Source organism: Micromesistius poutassou (genome assembly GCF_964030765.1).
Source record: "Micromesistius poutassou genome assembly, chromosome: 4".
Taxonomy (NCBI): Eukaryota; Metazoa; Chordata; class Actinopteri; order Gadiformes; family Gadidae; genus Micromesistius; species Micromesistius poutassou.
In genome coordinates this window covers 1009681-1028709 of record NC_140274.1, presented here as the reverse complement: position 1 = coordinate 1028709, position 19029 = coordinate 1009681, and the positions used below count along the sequence as shown (strand labels likewise).

Genomic DNA, 19029 nt, shown 5'->3' with positions numbered 1-19029 from the left:
TGTTAGTAATAGAATATCAAAACAATCACCAACCATGTTTGTAACGCATACTGTGTCAAAATCTTCTGTCAAACGGACGTTTGCGAAATTACGTGTGTACCGCTTTAAGGTCCAGCCTGCATTGTAGAGAGGCAGCGGTTCAGAAAGGAGAACTACAAACAAATGTTTTTGTTTGTTTTTTCAGATATAGTCTTCAAATTTGGCATTGGAATACTATGTAATTTACTCTTAATAGCCATATTCGACACCTGGGCCTACGTGTTTTGGATGCAATGTTAAACGTGTGGTAGAGGTGTTTATATATGCATGTATTTCACTTTAAAATGTATATCTCTGCCGTCTTTTGCCTTTATTTTGCCCTAATTTTACACTGTATAGTCCCACAGTCACCTGGTACATGTGTGCCGAGTTTGCAGCTTTTACCATTTCCGGCACCAAATCAGTTGGAGTGTGTGTTTGGTCAAAATGTGGTCACAGCACTATATCCACTATATCCAAGTGGTCGACTGTATGGGTTGCAATTTTTTTGGAGCTTTTGGAGCCAAAAAGTCAGGTTAAAAATAACAATAATAATACCAACGAAAACAATACCAACCCATAATAATACAACTGTAGAACTATAGTCTATAGTTTCATTGGTTCTTACTCCAGCGTGGCTGTTTGGTGGAGACGAGGGGAGGGGTGAAGCGGTCTCCAGAAGATGCCCCTGCGGTCGGCCGTCTCAGGACAGGCTGTAGGGGAGGAGAAGTGGCTTTCAGTGAACACCTATATTCAGTACATGGCGCTGTAACGTGAATAGGTTCAAAGGTCAAGCATATGATATATTACAGAACTTGATGGAAGATGGAATCCACAATGACTCAATATTTTTGTTACATTATTTTTTATTTCTGTAGCCAGATTCTGTAATGTCATTAGACTGACCATGACTGGTGCAATTTATTTTTCTTAGTAGAAAGCAACTTACAGACAAACAGGATCTCAAATAATCGGAGATGTCTTGAACATTGTTTTGACACACACCGCTGGATTTTCTTTTTGACTTGAGCAAATGAGCGAATAGGCTAATTTACAGATGAATCCTACATTGACTGAAACAATCCATTGAACCATAACTTCTGCACCACTGGGCCTACATTGTTATTTTGTTTGACTCTGGTCCCCACATATCCCATAATAAACCATCACATCAGGCCACAGATCCCATAATAAACCATCACATCAGGCCACAGATCCCATAATAAACCATCACATCAGGCCACAGATCCCATAATAAACCATCACATCAGGCCTCAGTATCCCACAGATAATAAACCATCACATCAGGCAAATGTCTCTCAGTGTCCCACAGATCCCATAATAAACCATCACATCAGGCCTATGTCTCCCTGTGTAGCTATAGCTGTAATGTATGTGTATATATGTGTATATAATGTACCATGTAATAATGATATATAATGTAACGTCCTTCCTGATATAATGTACCATGTAATAATGATATATAATGTAACGTCCTTCCTGATATAATGACACTTCATTGTCATCTGATGAGGTAGCCTGCAGGTCTATGGTTATAACATTGGAATGATGACACTTATCTTTAAGCGATTACGTGTAGGCGATAAGGGGGAACAAACAGAGCGACTGCGTTGTAGAACCACATCAATAGAACCACATCAACAGAACCACATCCACAGAACCACATCCACAGAATCACATCAACAGAACCACATCCACAGAATCACATCCACAGAACCACATCCACAGAATCACATCAACAGAACCACATCAACAGAACCACATCAACAGAACCACATCCACAGAACCACATCAACAGAACCACATCCACAGAACCACATCCACAGAACCACATCCACAGAACCACATCCAGAGGCTCTACTCCATCATCTGGAGATGACCCCGCAGCATCTCACATTAAGACCGATAACACCGTCACCCATATGTAATAACCTCTAAAGCCTTTACGACCAATACAACCGATATGGTATTATTACTATGTGCTGTTTACGAAGCGTGAGGCCATTCCGTCAACATACCTTTGATTTCCACTTTGAATTATTCTTGTTGATAACAAACCATCTGATCCGATCCCGGAAGTGACGTCAACTGCCCTTAAAGAAGGGACGTTTTCTGTTCTATAACAATATTATAGTATATTATATATATATATATACATATAGCCTACATTCTATTGTCTTAATCATTATTGAAATTAAATACTTTAAATTATATGTTTTAAATTATATTCATGGTAAAGGAATAAATGAATGTGTTCTGATGACAAGCAGGCAATATGATAGCCCTACAGAATTCGTCGTTGAAAACGACCCTAAATAAAATCATAACTATATTCATATTATAAAAAATTCAACCACAGATGCACCATACTAATTATGGTTGTGATAACTGTAGTGTTAAGGGATTTTATAGGACACAGGATGTGACGTTACCCCTAGCGGTGAGGCTGGGGGTTGTAAACAAGGCAGAGGAATAAAGTCATTAAAGTCATGCTTCAAGAGTACACTCTGGAAACCTCTCTCCGTGCTTATTTACTAGTTAGAACCACCTAACTCTACAATAACAACTAAAGTAAAAGGTGTGTGTACGTGTGCAGTATGTATTTAAGTAGCATAAGCAAACTGTCCCCATCTCAATGCCATTATATGAAAATTATGGAGGGATCAATACATAGGCCTACTATATATATATATATATATATATATATATATATATATATATATATTTAACAATTACTCAACAATTATGAATAATTGTTTTAGTATACTACATGTGAACACTCCAAAAATAAACAAGATAACACTTTTTGCCGGATTTTCTCGTTTTTATTTTTTCTTCGTTTTTATTAGCGGTTTATTTGTTTTTTATTAGCGTGACGAAACTACCGTCACGCGCAACATTTTGCGATGAAAACAAGCCGTTTCTCAATTCGCGTTCTCGTGTGTTCTCGTGTACTTGCGTTCTCGATAAACGTCATCAGTGGTAGCCCAAGCACTGTTCCAATTCCAAGTACGCGAGAACGCGAGTACTGTCGTAAAACCCGTGTGTGTTCTCGATGCGTTCTCGATGAGGCCGTTCTACCGAGGATGCATCGGAGGTGACTCGTGTGGACTTGGGACCGTTAAATATCCCAGAATGCATCATCGAGTCCGCTGCTGTTCCAATTGCAGGTGCGTACTCGCGTTCTCGGAAGTCTGTACTTGAAAGTCCGGACTTGCCAAGTACGTACTTCCAAGTCCACGAGAACGTAGTCCGCGTACTTGGTATTGAGAAACGGCTAATATCCCATGTTTGAGATCTCATGGTGCGTTCACATCGCTGGGAATTATGGGGAAAACATTTTCGCGACGTCGGAAAGTTCTCGTGAACGACACCTCATGACGCTCTTCCGTTCGGCAACTGGGGCCAATTTTGACAACAGAGTTGCCCAGTTGGTGACGTATGACGTATAGATAAGGGCAAGTGTAGCCTTCCATACAGTGGCAATACAATGTGCTTCTCATAAATAAAAGCAAAAGGATAGTAGGTGATACAGCTACAAGGAAATAAAGGCGTGCAAACTTACTAGTAAGTTACTACTGACTGTTTTTTATCAGATAAAAAAACTTTGAATAACTTTTAGATTCCCAACTCAGTTCACATGAACGGTTGCTGTCGGGAACTCGCGTAAGTGTGAGCGTCATCACTGGCGAGCCGTCTCGTTATCACCAGGACCAGGAACGCTCCTTCAATCATGGGATATTGCCCAATATCCCGAGATAGCAAACCAATCAAATCGCGCCATCTTAGGAGATTCACGTGTAGCATATACTAATCTCAGTTATTTTAGAAGCATCCATCTAGCAAGTTGGCATGTTGGACAATTTCACTAAGTGAACACTTTTAAAATGTCCCAAAAGGGTTCTTTAAGACATTAATTTCGAGTTTATGAATCTTTAATCCTTAATAAGAATAAAAGACAGCCCCTTTTCATCAATCCACGATAAGCTGATACATTTCAGGTACCAAAATGTGCCTGGTTAATCAAATAACTCAACCTTACTTGTACTGTGGGCATTATTTTAGCTAAACATTGTTTTTAAATAAAATGTGTAGGCAGTCTTACAATAAATATCTAAGACACAATAAATATCTAAGACTATTCAGCTAAACATAAATACATAATAAAATAAGTAAATAACATTGTTTCGTAGTGTTGGGTTTAATGTCATTTGGAATGATTTACACTTGAAGCACAGCACAGTGAAGTATGTTCTCTTGAGCAGAAGTCTTAATCTTAATCAATTCTTCATTTGGTCAAATGAAGACACGCAGTTACAGCTTGATGAAGGACAAATGTCAAATTCAACAGTTTTTACCTTTTAAGAGACATAAAAACACCAATAATACCACAAAGCAAACAACAAGTAGTAATTTATCGACCAATATACTTTAAAAAAAAGTTTTTGAAATCTTTTGGTTTTTTTTGAAGTTGCATTGTTGAAAGCTTGGGTTAAGTGTTGAATATCCGTTTATTCATCTGCAATCCTCAACACTGCAAAAGAAAAAAGATAATTAAAGCAATACAAAATACTTCAAAAAGCATAAAAAGAAAGTCAGAAACAGACACAGACACAAACACAGACACAGACAGACAGACACACACACAATTCTAACCTGTATTACAAGGGTAATTGTATTCTGTCTCAGCCTGGTCACCTGAGTAGAAAAAAGATGAATGTTACACAAAATGATGTATTCATTTTGTACCATAAGATGTCCGTCTGCATTTCACCCCTTCCTTCCTCCACCCCCTCCCTTTCTCTTATATCTGGTACATATTTACTTGTCTGGTAGTAATCGTAGATCTTGACCACAGCAGGCTTCAGGTTCTCCACTTGTATGTCCTGCAGGATGTCTAAGCTGTGGTTGATGGGCAGATTTCTGGGTAACTGGACAGAAAGCACACAGTGTGGTCAGGAACGCATGTATAGAGACCATGCTGGTCTACAAGTGTCAAAAACACTTGTGATCAAGGTTGCAATGTAATAAAATACATTTAAATTACATAAATTAAATCATCGTGTCATTATCAATTGTATGTGTATGGTTTAGCCCACCCATATGTATCTTATTTTTGATAAATGTACGGTATGTGTTTCTACTGCATGTTGGCTTGCTGACCGGCTTCAAGTAAATGATGACGTGATCGTCGTTATGTTCAACGCGATCCACCAGCAGTGCAGACTTGAGCTGTGAGGGGGAGAGGACATTCAATAGATTTATACAAAAAAACAACCTGGCATGAAAATCCCCACACTGACCAATAATATATTAACATTTACCAACCTTTCTCAAAGACTCTGGCTCAGGAACAAATCCAGACAGCAATTTAATATCCACCATCACCATGTTGGGGAAATCCTCCTTACCCACATATCTATTGTGGAAATAAAAAATATTATTGTTTATTGTTGGTGAGAAGTAGTGTATAAAATAATGATTTAAAACACAATAAGTTTCTAGTCTAAATGAATAACAATGATCAGCCTAAATCTACCCATGGCTAACTTACGTGGACTCTAGCCTTAGGGTGACCTTAGGCCTCAGCTGGTTGGTGCTGCATTCAGAGTCGGGTGTCACCTTGATCCGGAAGCTCGTTTCATCCCTTGGCGTTGGAATGTTGTAGTGGAGAGACAACTGGAAGAGCAGAACACAACAGAATATCTTCACGCCATGTGTTCCTGATGAATACCTTACATTGCCTGCTAGACGGGTCAAACCAGGAGCTCAGGGGGGGCACGGGAGGTGGGGGCTTTCTCTTTTAGGTCTTTAGGCCATTTAGACAAAATCCAAGCACAAGCTGTCTGCTGAATGCTAACCTGCACGGAGGCACAAGCAGTGCCTTGCACCTCCACACTGTATTTCCCCGTCACGTCCTTCAGCGTCCTCTCCTGGTAAAGCAGTTTGTTGTCCTGGTTCACCTCAAAGGTCATCTGGCCGCTGGGGGACTGGACGTCCACAGTGCTGGAGCCTTCTGGGCTGAACACCAGTGTAGAGTAAAGAGCGAGGGCCTGAAGAGCTACCACCGTGTCCTGAACAACAAGAAAGCTTTGGTTTGTGAAAGCTGACGGTAAAGCTATGGGTCAATCGGTCAACGGTATGATCGGCACAAATCTTTTAAATGTATGTCAATGCATGACCTCTATGATGCACCTGAGTGGACCATCTGTGATGGTATCTGAGGATGGAAACTGTGGTCCAAAGGGTCTTCTTTCAGCGGGACCTGTGTCCCCCTATAGAGTAGGTCTGTGGTCCCCCTATAGAGTAGGTCTGTGGTCCCCCTGTAGGTCTGTGGTCCCCCTATAGAGTAGGTCTGTGGTCCCCCTATAGAGTAGGTCTGTGGTCCCCCTATAGAGTAGGTCTGTGGTCCCCCTGTAGAGTAGGTCTGTGGTCCCCCTATAGAGTAGGTCTGTGGTCCCCCTGTAGAGTAGGTCTGTGGTCCCCCTATAGAGTAGGCCTGTGGTCCCCCTGTAGGTCTGTGGTCCCCCTATAGAGTAGGTCTGTGGTCCCCCTGTAGAGTAGGTCTGTGGTCCCCCTATAGAGTAGGTCTGTGGTCCCCCTGTAGAGTAGGTCTGTGGTCCTCCTGTAGAGTAGGTCTGTGGTCCCCCTGTAGGTCTGTATTCCCATATAGAGCAGATCCTGTACCTGTGTGGAGGAGAAGCCTCCGTAGGAGTTCTGCTGGCTAGTGAGCCACCTGACGATGCGGGAGGCGTAGCCCAGGTCAGCAGTGGTGGGAGTGGCGCTGAGAGTGGCCAGCAGCACGTAGGAGCTGATCTCCACGGAGAGGGACATGGACTTCTCAGACCTCTGAGACCAGTAGAGGTTTCCACCTGAGGAAAACACACCCAGGATACATCCACTGAGGACCAAGAGAGGTGGACCTGCCTCTGCTTTGTTTAGTTTACAGCATCAAGGTATACAAAAGATCAGATCAAAAACCACATGACAGTTCTTCATAGAAGGTACACAGATAACAGGATGCTGTCAACCTTTGTTAGATGGGTTTCAACAGCGTATTGTTGTTGTTTACCGACCTCAGGCCTTAATCTCCATCCTCTCCCTCCATCACTCATGTCCACCTTGTCTAACACATGCTGACCAAGACAACTAGTGACAACTAGCTGATCTGTTCTGTACACTTGTAAGATCCCCTCATAAGGGAGATGTTAAAGTTGTTTAAGGGGAGCAATGGAGCCATTGAACGTCCTCTGACCTTCCTGTGTGGCCACCTTGTCCAGGTGCTCCAGCAGCAAAGTCCGTGTCTCCATGTCTCCGGCCAGGGTGAAGACGTATGCCAGCAGAGCCGTGGCGTACGTGTTGCTCTTATCTCCCAGGCTTTGCCTCAGGCAAGACATGCTTTTTTTAATCTGTGGATCCTGTAAGCGGTAAAGTCAAAACAATGATTCACTCAAACCTTCCAAATTTTCCACACCAAAAGCAAAGCGAATCGACCACTCGCTTTCGCTTTTATTGGCTCTCGCTCTCTCTCTCACCAACACACTGACAATGGACTGTCCATTATCATCCCCTCCTCTCTCTCGTGCACATTGTGATTCAAAACATGTGCGGGAGGAACAATTGCTGTTAGCAATTCCTTGTGGAGAAGACGGCTTGCCAAATTCGTTAACAGAATCAATACGGAGTAAATGGATTGTATGAGGGATGAAAGGACTAGCCAAAACTCTGAGCGAATACACAGTCTAAATCTAAACGATTTCTAATATAGTTTCCTCCAATGTTCACAGTGGCGTTACTGACAAGGCCATGCATTGATACATATGTTCTCTCTGTTACCTGTGAAGTAAAGAGCAGCATGCTATACTGAAGCTCAGAGTCCGCCTTTTAATTATGTAGTTGTCACCAACGCAAAAAATACGAACCGAGCCAAGGATGAAAGTCACCGGATACATTGACAATTGAGAGAGACGACAGCGGAGGTCGGAGGGAAGAGCGACACAGCGAAAGAGAGAACCTACACGGAAACGGTCTGCAAGGCTAGAAAAGGGATGTGTGAGTAAAGATGCACAACTAGCAAGCTGAACTAAGCTAACTGTTAACACTAAAGCGAACGTGAACATGGCATGTGTCGGCAACATAGACAAATTTGACAGAACAAATTAGGACTTGGAGTTGTGTATTAAAAGAGTTTAGCTGTACTGTACTGCAAATGGTGAGGAGGAGGATAAGAAAGTCCCCACACTCCTTGATGGCTGCTAAAACATATCATCTGCTACACAATTTATTAGCTCCCACAAAGCCTGCCTCGCAGACATGCTAAAACCTTGTGGACACATTAAAGAATGACCTGAGCCCAAAACCCCTTGTGATGGCAGAAAGATTTGGTTTTAACAATAGCATTGGCTTTTGTGGAGACACAGCCCATACAATGCTGCACAGAGACTGCCAATGAGAAGGTGTTTGCGATGGTATCGGTACACTAAAATGCCCGTCAAACGCCCTCTGCCCTGTGACCAAAGGTGGATGTTGAACTTCAGAGCTTGGAGGCATCAGGAATCCTGTCAAAGGTTTTATGGAGCGATGGGGTCAAGAGTCTTAGAGAATCTCCACAAAGGACACCTGGGCACAATCAAGATGAAGAGTCTAGCCCGGTGCTACGTCCGGTGGCCAGGTATAGCTAAATAGATTGGAAACCTCACCAAAAGCTGCTGAGGATGCCACAGAGTTCAGAATGTGCCACCACAGGCGCCCCTTCACCCATGGGAGTGACCGTCTAGACTAGAGCAAGGCAAGGAGTGTACATCCACTACGCTGGGTCATTCATGGTTTGTACAAACTTCAAGTCAGTTCAAGCTATGGAAAAGGAGAACATTTCTCTTCAGCACAAAGTGGAAAACTTCCTCTTCGATATTGAAACTCTGTTCATGCAACGACAAAACCAAACACCACATAATACTGTTCATGAACAGAAATTTGAGCTCTTGCATGGACCAAAAGAACCGGACCACTGATGTATAAGGTGGATGTTGGATAGCATGCCTGGAGACCCCATGGGGATCAGATTCTGGATGTACAGCCTAAGGACAACACCTTGCCATCTCGTGACATACCCCTCAGTGACGATCACATCATGAACATGACACCTGTTACAGAGACCCTTGTCCCTGACAGGATCCCTGCTACCCTTGATGTGACTCCACAGGTGCAGAGGCGTTATCCTGAAAGGCACAGAGTGCCTCCCTATAGCATATCTGATAGGTTGATAGGTTGCCTATGTGCATTGATATGTGTGGTCTCTCTTGGTAACCTGAAAATTAAAAAGCAGTATGTTATACTGAAGCTCCAAGTCGGCCTCATAATTATGAAGTTGTCACAAACACAACAGTCCTCGACACGGACAACTGCGCTGAGCTACACCTTGAATTCCACACATACCATTTTCTACAGCTGATTGGGTAGTTGACTCATCATGACGTTACTTGCGTCAATTCCCTTAAACCGAAATGACATCATTTGAATTCACGTAACGTGAATACAACTTTCATGCATCAACTCATTCGTGAAAATGATTATGCCGGATTCACGTCAGATCGATTTTCTACCAACAATGCTGTTGAAGACAACAACTCCCATGACCCCACGCTACTGGGTTTACGCTTGGTGTTGATCGACCACCATAGGCAGAAATGACAATCATAACTTTAAATGGAATACATTTAATTGAAGTTGTAATCCATTATGCATATGATTAAGGTTATCTATTTAAACAGTGCTTGAAAGATTGAATACTTACAGAAGCAGACACATTGGTCTCCAACAAAGCGGCCGTCACGTACGCAGAGAGAGTGACTTCGTCTGAGACGCCTCCCTGTGAAGCAAAGCAATGAAAAGCTTGACTCTGTGATCCGTTTCAAATATGTGGTTGAAGCGTGTGTTTACAGTTGTACACCAAATGCGCCTCCACTTTTCTACTTAAAATGTCAAATCATTTTCACCAAAACTAAGATCTGCCCCAAACATAAAGAAGTCATTTTATCCTCCTCCATAGTAAAGCAAAGTCAGAGAGAAAGTTCCATGTCTGTACCTTCATTCTGTTGTTGAACAGACTGCCCAACTTTTGGAAGCAGCCGTTGTCTTGTTGTTTGCTCTCCAGCCAAGACTTAGTGTCCGCTAAGACGGTTGGGTCAATGTAGATGAAAGACTTTGCTTTGATGAAGGATCTCAGCACAAATGCTGTGAGCCTGATGAATAATGACAAAAGGAAGTCAGTCGCTCACCAGGATTGCAGATATTTCTTCTTACCTATGCTTCATTGACTTCAAAATTCAAATCATTCATGTCAAAGTCTACCAAATCTTACCAGGTATTCCCAGATCCAGTTCCAAACGTGCTGTAAGCTCCATCTGAATGCTTGTAGTTCAGCTGCCTCTGGTAGCCTGTGTGTGATTATAACTGTGTATTATATAATTGTGGATAAAAAACATTGGGTAACACTTTATTTGAAGGTATCTACATTAGAGTGACATGTCGCTGTCATAACTATGACATGACATTGTCATGAACTTGTCATAAACGTTTATGACTTCTGTCATTAAGTGTCATTTGGTTTTTGTTGTGACAAGTTGACATTGTTTTGGGTGGCCTTGATTATGGCAAGTTGACATTAATCAAAGCGATATTAGCAGAGTTTGTCTCTGTTATGACAAGTTGACATAACATTTGTTTGGGATGTCTTTATAATGACAACTTGACAATAACCAGGATGGCATTAGCAGAGGATGTCTCTATCATGACAACTTGACGTAAACAGAAAATGTTGACATAATGATTATTCTAATTAGATGTGGAAGGTTCCAAACCAATTTGTTGGTAATATGGTAATAAATTGATGGTAATACATAATAAATAAATGGTAATAAATAGGTAATTTCGACCAATTCTAAATGTCTATGGACTAAGTATTTTGGGTCAAATGTTGTCAAATTAAACTAAGGGAAACATAAAGATTTTGATCTACATCTTTCTTTCCTGAACCCTATATGTAAGGTAACTTTCAAGTTGACTATGTGGACCAAGTCCATCTTTCATTTGTGCTAGGTTGTGTCAGTGATTTTTTTAAGCCTGAGAAGACATCCTAGAATCTGAATTTCAGGAAGGGTGTATGTAACCAGGGTGAATTTACATGTCTTTGTTTTATTGAAACTTCAGCAAATACTGATTAACATGAAGCCAGTATATGTTTATGCCATAGATATATATACTGACTAGATATCGCCTGAGCTGCGCTGTTCAGTGGAACGTATGCATCAATGCCGCCGCCATCTTGCCGCGGGGTAACCACCCACCTGAATGAATGAACGTCCGATGGGGCAGAGGTCCTTTCCCAGTCAAAATCACTCTAAATGACGCCTTATTTTAAGGCAATCTTCAAGTGGGTCGGGTCAAACGTGTGTTTGTGGTAATGAAAGTAAAAAAGAAATATATATATATCTATATATATATATATATCTATATATATATATATATATATATATATAGATATATATATATTTTTTGTTTTACTATCATTTCACTTCTGATGTGTGTCAGAAACCAACCTGCCTGAAAATTGCTTAAAAATAAGGCGATTTAGAGTGTTTTTGACTGGGGAAGGACCTCTGCCTCGTCGTAATTCATTCATTCATTCAGGTGGGTGGTTACCGCGGCAAGATGGCGACATTGTTGACGCATGCTTAGAAGCCGAATGCGATATCTAGTCAGTATATATATCCAGTGTTGGAAAAGTTCACTTTCCTGACCTAGTTCAAAGTTCAGTTCACAGTTCAAAAAATTAACTAGTTCATAGTTTTTTCAATATGTTGCTGCAAGCTATTATTTCGGAACAAACACTCTTTCAGTTCAACTTCATTCAATAGGGTGCCAGATTTCTATACAGCCTTCCAGGCGAAAACCCTGCTAAAACACAGTAAACAGGCCTTAAAGGACAATTCCGGTATTTTGAACATTGAGCCCCTTTTCTGGTTTGTCTAGGATGAAATAGAGTGGTTGGCACCGAATGTTGACCGAATTGTTTCTGTCTCGGGTATTTGGCTCATTTCGAATCGTCCCTGCCTGCTTCATTGAAGCCTATGTCATAGTTATGACAGTGACATGTCACTCTTATGTAGATACCTTTAAATAAAGTGTTACCAAACATTGTTTTTGTACCAAGCTATACACAACTATAGATACAATGTATATATAGTACTGAAGGGAAGGACCAAACAGGGAATAAACAAAATGAGTAACGTTTTTAATTAAGTTTGCTGCACATATCTAAAGAGCATGAATTCTTAGGAGACTTACCGCTGGTCAAGAAGTTAGTGGCCCTGGCCTTAATCTCTGCGGTGATTTGCTGTGTGTTGGTGAGGTACTCCAGGATGTAAATATTGGGGGCGAGTAGAGCCATGTTCTGCTCTCCACATCCATAAGGCATGCTCAGCAGACCGTCTAGGTTCTTGAGGGCTCGGCCCAAGATGTCACCTGTGGGAAGTACAAGGTGAGAACGTGGATTGTGTTAAATGTTTTAACTATATCTTTCATCAGCATATGCTTTCATCCAGAGGGATTGATAGGTTTTTGTATACAGGTATCAGGGAGGCCCATTGGTAGACTGCAGACATTGGGGTTAGAACCCAGAACCCTTTGACTGGGAGCCAAACAGTCTGACCACTAGGTTTCCTCTTCCCTGAATACTGCTGGCCTGTTTAACGTGTGTTTAATGGTTCTGCTTGTTCTCTGCATCATTCCACAGACACACACTCAGTGGTCTTCTTCCTATTGGTCATGGTTGATAAGGCAGCCCCTAAAGGTGGATTTATAGTCCTCTGTAGTGTACGTAGATACGGAGAGCCCTCTCCGTCGACGGAGACCCTGACGGAGACCCTCTCGTAGCTCTACGTGCGCATCCAATTTTTTCCGTCGAGGCAACGGAGACGGACGCAGACGGCAAGGGCTGTGATTGGTCCTCAAAATCATTTCCGGAATCACTTTCCCCGGTTTGACTTTGCACCTTATTTACTTTGTACATTGTTTACTTCGCACATTAAGGACTAATAAAACGCCAAGTAAGATTTGAAAAGCTTTGGAAGTTTATTTTCAACACTATTTACATGGTTAGTAGTCAGCATATAAGATCGATCGGGTGGCGAATTGCATTGCGTATCCGACATCCCGACGGAGAACTGCGAATGCTCGAGGGGTCTCTGTAGTTACGGAGTCGGATTATGGATTACGGATACGGAGTAGTATACTTTGGCCTTAACATGCTCAGTAAAAAGATCAAAGTTTACCCAGGACTGATACTGAAGCTCTGGCAGATCCTTGGATCACGTCCTCAGGTAGGCTGAGCTCCAGCTGCTCCTGAAGACTCTCTCCTAGGTGTGGGGAACATATGAATATTCATGTAATAAAGAGGCATATACAGGCATACAGGCATATGGTAACACCAGAAGGAAGAAATGTAACAGATAGCTTCATAAAGTAATGTCATTTAGTAAAGTAACAGTATAATCAACACGCACATGTACAGGCTATGCATTAGCTGAAAATGTAAAATGTAAACATTAACATATGTAAAATAACCACCTTAAATATATAAGTATATAAAAATGTAATAAACAGATTAAATTAATATAAAATAATAATATATGATTATTCCAGTACATGGACAGTTTTGCTGACCTTTTGGACACAGCAGGACGTTGTAGGTCTTGCTCTGCTCGACTCCCTCTGCCTAAAAAGAAGAGGATTAGAAACAAGATGACATGAATACACTCAAATCTTCCAACGTTTTCCAAATCCACCATTTCAGAAACAACCATTTCACCAACAATGTAATCTTCACCTTCACGATGAGAGAACGCGTGACCACGTCGATGCGGCCTCTCTCGGGTACGTTCACAATCTCGTTGTCACACGAGGTGTGGGAACTCACTGCCTCTGCAATCATGGTCACGTTCACAGGCCCTACAGATACAAGGATACATCATGGCTTTAGCACAACCAAAACACATGGTTCAACGGCCTACTATGTCTATTATTTATCGTGATGTCTTGAGTCTACTGTACTGTGTTTTTAACCCTCACCAAGGGCTGTTGGGGTCAGTTTCCAGATGTGGGTCCTGCGGCCCTTGGCACACAGACAGGAGGCTTGCTGGGCCCCGGCGAGTGGTGTAAGGGTGTAGTCTGAAGAGATTACGGGGCTCACGCTCACCTGCCAATGAGAACACACATAGTCTGATATAGAGAGCGTGGCTGGAGACAATCAAGACTTACATCAAATCTGGATTTTGATTTGAAGAAAATTTAATCTTCAAACGTTTCCATGAATATGATAACCTTTTAATGAGCACATATTAATTAAATAAGAATAATATAACTTATAGAATTACTTCCTGAATGTTCACATTACAGTACGATTATTACATATTTCAGGGGGTATTCTATGAAAGTGACTCATATTAAAGTAAGGAATGTTGTTGGTGTACCATTATACAGCTGCTTTGGTAGTTGAAGACGGTCGCCTTCAGCTCCAGGTTCTCCCCTCGGATGATGGAGTAGGGGAGGCTGAGCTCCAGGAAGAAGGGCTGGAAGACGACCAGCTCTTTGGGCGGGGCCAGGCCAAAACCCTGCTCTGACAGGCAGAAGGCCTCAGTCTCCCAGGTGGTGATGGTGTCTGGGACGGTGACGGGCACCTCCTTCATACCTGACTTTCTGGATAGAGAGAGAGAGAGAGCGCATGAGAGGGAGAGAGAGAGAGAGAGAGAGAGAGAGAGAGAGAGAGAGAGAGAGAGAGAGAGAGAGAGAGAGAGAGAGAGAGAGAGAGAGAGAGAGAGAGAGAGAGAGAGAGCACGCATTACCTGCCTAGCCTATTGAAAGCCCCATAAAATGATAATGAACTTGTCCTACAGTCATATTATTATTATTCACCCGCTCCTGATTATGTATATACATGAGAACAACAACAAGAATACAAACAAAAAATTCCATCAAAGATATCATTGAAATCTAACACGTTTGTCTGATTGCTTGGCTAGTTGGGACCACATGTGGAGAGGCCTTTCAACCAACATAACATGCAAAAAGCTGACACCCAGCAGTGGTCATCATGATAGATACATGGCCTACATATATGGTACTTTACATATGTATCCAATTTGTATTTTTCATTATTATATCAACAATAATAATATAGAGTTATGATATATTATTATACACTGCTTGATATAGCGGTTAGATCCATTCTGAAAGTAGCCTTTTGGTAAAAATACACATTAATTAGTCATATCTACATCTGGATATTTGATACATTTTGGATATGAAGCTCACCCCACTTTGACCAGGTCCCACAACCAGGTTTCAGGAAAGAAAGTGCGGACAGTCTCTATGATTGGAGGAGGGGGGGGACCAGCGCTGCCAGCGAGACCGCCGCGGTCACCGGCAGCACCAAGAGGAGTGGAAAGGTACATACGTTCTGGTCCCCTATGTCTGAGCCTTTCGTGTCTATAATGAACTAATTCAGGTAAAAAAAGTGGGAAGTGTATGTTATTTTAAGTATCCTGTGTTCATCAACATGTTTGCACAGGATAAGAGAGTTCTGGAAAAGAGTCTCACCCTGGCCAAAGTAGTAGTTTTTTCCATGGTATGTGAGACAGGAAGGCGATTTGAGAATCATATTTGTGAACGTCTTCAGCCCTACTCCCTAGATTAATAAATACATGTGTTTTAGTTTTAATAGTTGACCTTATTAGTTCAACTCATATGAAACATTAAAGTGGTAAATGAAAGATACTTCGGCCCTACCTGGAATACTGAGTACGCATTGCTGTCTTCGGGGCCTGGATATGGCCGTAAAGATCTTTTGGGTCTCACTCGCAAACAAGTGTCAGGATCATTGACTTGGTATGGATACATGCTTGCTCTCTGGACTGGCAACAACTTAAATATCTGCAAAACATGTAAAATACAAAGTGAGAAAAACAAATACTTTCTTAAATAGACTATATAGCCACAGTCGATCGGCAGATCGACTGCTTGACTGAAGACACATGCATCGAATTTCTGTACAGAATTCAGTTAAAAATATATTAATAATAATACAAGAGCAATCTAATATAAATGTCTGGTTGACGCTATTTTGTGTAACCATAATCACAAATTTGTGATCAATCGAAGTCTCTATAACTTTTTGCTATTTAGTCATTTTGATCCAAAGCCACTATCTGGCACTGAATTATACATCTTCTAGCTACACGGATGCTTAGCAGGGGATATTTTTTAAGCACTGCATGCTTAGAGCAACCATTGGCAATTATTGGACAGAAATAAACTGGGTAATTGGGTTGAGGATCTAGCCACACATCGACGAGATCAGCTCATAGAGAATCAAAGACTTTGTAGCTTGCTGTGGTTGAGAGTACAGATGCTATAGATACTGCTCAGTTTTTCGGTTTTCAACAACTGGGTGGATTTCAACTCATCAGTTATGGAATAGCTACTGGATGTTTACGCAATGCATCAAACGACCACCAGAACATTTTACACCAGGACACTTTACAAGAAGTGGAGAAATGTGTGTCAGACATGAAGTTGACCTTTGCAAAAACTAATTGGACTTATGACAGACTGGGCACCTGCGATGTGTGGTGACAGGAACGGACTGGTGCATTATAAAAAGGGACAACAAAGGGACAAAAGGGGACACTTTCTGGTAAAGCACTGAAAATGGAATACAGATGTACGATGCGGTGAAGCTCTCAAAACCAAATTTCCCTTGAGGGGGAATCAAATGCAACAGGCCAACTTTCGACACAATCAATCCAGCCAAACAATAAAGGACAAATTTCCTATCAACCCTTTTCTGGTGCACATCTTTTGCCAAGAAATTAAACACATTTGGTAGCAAGTTCGCAAGACCCTTTGCTGATTTCAAGAGGCAAAAATTTGACTTTCAACATTTCACCTTTCAATCTTTCTTCCCCACTTATGTGGTCAACACACCAGTGAATATGCAGATTGGGCTCATAAATAAATAATGAAAATAAAGGACAGTCAAAACCTAACAATCTTAATTACAGTAAAAACAATAAAGATAAATAAAAAGATTTAAAGATTTAAAAAAAACAAGCAATATGAAACAGGCAGTAATAGCAATACATGGATTAAGATAGAAAAATGCAGATAAATGACATACTGGTCAAAAGAAACATTTGAAGAGTTAGTCTCCCTGATATCTTATTTAAATACTTGGTGTATAGAGATAGGTTTTTTTAATACATAGCAAGTTGGCTTCCCTGCTGTTTTTGGGCAGTGTGATTCATAGTTTTGGGGCGTAGTTGACAAAGGCTGTATCACCGATCTTCTTTTGACTCTTTCTGGGAGCCTCCAACAACCCAGCAGCTGATGATCACTGCGTTATTTTTGGTGTGTAATTTATTAGAGTGTTAGCGATGTAGCTAGGTCCCTGTCCATTTAGGGCTTTGTATGTAAGGAGGAGGACCTTAAAGTAAATTCTAAACATTACAGGGAGCCAGGGTAGAGTAGCGAGGACTGGACTAATGTGCTCTCTTCTTTGGATGTTTGTTAACAGTCGAGCTGCAGAGTTTTAGGTGAGCTGAAATCTCTCTGTGATTTTCTTAGGGAGACCTGTGAGGAGTGCAATACAGTGATCTAGCCGCCTAGAAATTAAGGCATTAATTAGCGTCTCAGCATTGTTTTGTTTTATAAATTGTCGTACCTTTGCTATGTTTCTGAGATAAAAGAACAATGTTTTGGTCACTTCGTTTACATGAGAGTTGAAATTCAATTCTGAGTCTATGATAACACCAAGACTTGTCAACTCAGATTTGATCCAAGGAGTCAATCCTCCCAGTTTTTAATTAACGTTTCTCTTTTTGTTTTGGGACCAATAATTCAAATTACAGTTTTGTTTTCATTTAATTTCAAGTTATTACTCATCCATTTATTTATTGTCAATAGGCAGTTGGTAATGGAGTTTGTAGCTGCTGTATCATTTGGCACTGATTATTTTGGTGAGAGCAGTTTCAGTGCTGTATCCAGGACCTTACTGATGAACAGAAGTTCTGATGATACAGTAGGTCTACAGTTTTAAAGGCATCTGGGAAGATAACAGACTTAAGAGATGTATGTATGATGTTAAGGACAGGGCTTGAGACACTATTAAACACCAGTTTAAAGAATGCTGAGGTGGAGTTACATATAGAGACAGTTTTGTAGAGCTCATCTAAAGTGATACATCTGAATCTTCCCATGGTTACATTGCAAGGTTTGCTGGAATCAGCTTTATTTCCATCATGAGTAATATTAGCTCTGATGGAAGTTATTTTGTTGTAAAAACAAAGTTCTTCACATTTAACTGTTGAGGACTGTGGAGGGGTGGGGGCAGTGATGAGCAGTTGATTGATAGTGGAGAAGAGAACGCTGGAATTTCCACTCATTTTCAGTGATAATTTTAATGAAGTAATTGCTAGGATAGTTTTGTCATAGGCAGTTAGAGCATCTTTGTAGATATCACAGGGGTAGTGGTTTTTGTTTTTCTCCATTTTCTTTCAGCTGATCGACATTTTCTTTGGTTGGACATCATTATAGCTCAGCCAGGGGGAGGCTCTGGTTGTCGACTTCTTTTTGACTTTCAGTGGGGCGACAGAATCTAACACAGATGATAACGCATCATTGAGATTTTCTACCATTGCATTGAGAGTTAACATGACTGTGTGGCTCATATAGTCTAATAAGATCAGAGAATTTCGATTCAGCTTTGTCATCTAGGAGCCTCTTTTGAATTATGACCTATTTTCGTTAAGTACAAGTTATTACAGCGTCAAAGAGTATACAGTGATGGTCTGAGAGAGGTAATAGAGAGAGTAATAGTGAGATCCTGGTTGTTGAACGCCCACCAGTCACCGGAGGGCCCAGGAGAGTAGCAGCGGC

At 41.2% G+C, this 19029-nt stretch overlaps 1 protein-coding gene across 1 annotated transcript in view; it reads right to left on the bottom strand.

Moving 5' to 3' along the window:
• Positions 1-4221: 4221 nt before the first annotated feature.
• The window catches only part of LOC311342501 (alpha-2-macroglobulin-like), a 34682-nt gene continuing 19874 nt past the window's right edge, over positions 4222-19029 (bottom strand). Inside the window, exons 16-36 of the mRNA XM_084467316.1 lie at positions 15883-16026; positions 15694-15781; positions 15409-15592; positions 14568-14793; positions 14167-14293; positions 13925-14046; positions 13762-13813; positions 13371-13454; positions 12385-12561; positions 10400-10475; positions 10124-10280; positions 9833-9907; positions 7295-7457; positions 6727-6911; positions 5901-6113; positions 5594-5718; positions 5368-5458; positions 5203-5271; positions 4865-4970; positions 4696-4737; positions 4222-4573 (exon numbers count right to left, since the gene is read on the bottom strand). Coding sequence (XP_084323442.1) covers positions 4551-4573; positions 4696-4737; positions 4865-4970; positions 5203-5271; positions 5368-5458; positions 5594-5718; positions 5901-6113; positions 6727-6911; positions 7295-7457; positions 9833-9907; positions 10124-10280; positions 10400-10475; positions 12385-12561; positions 13371-13454; positions 13762-13813; positions 13925-14046; positions 14167-14293; positions 14568-14793; positions 15409-15592; positions 15694-15781; positions 15883-16026 — 2529 coding nt within the window. The 3' untranslated portion in view covers positions 4222-4550. The remainder of the gene's footprint in view (positions 4574-4695; positions 4738-4864; positions 4971-5202; positions 5272-5367; positions 5459-5593; positions 5719-5900; positions 6114-6726; positions 6912-7294; positions 7458-9832; positions 9908-10123; positions 10281-10399; positions 10476-12384; positions 12562-13370; positions 13455-13761; positions 13814-13924; positions 14047-14166; positions 14294-14567; positions 14794-15408; positions 15593-15693; positions 15782-15882; positions 16027-19029) is intronic.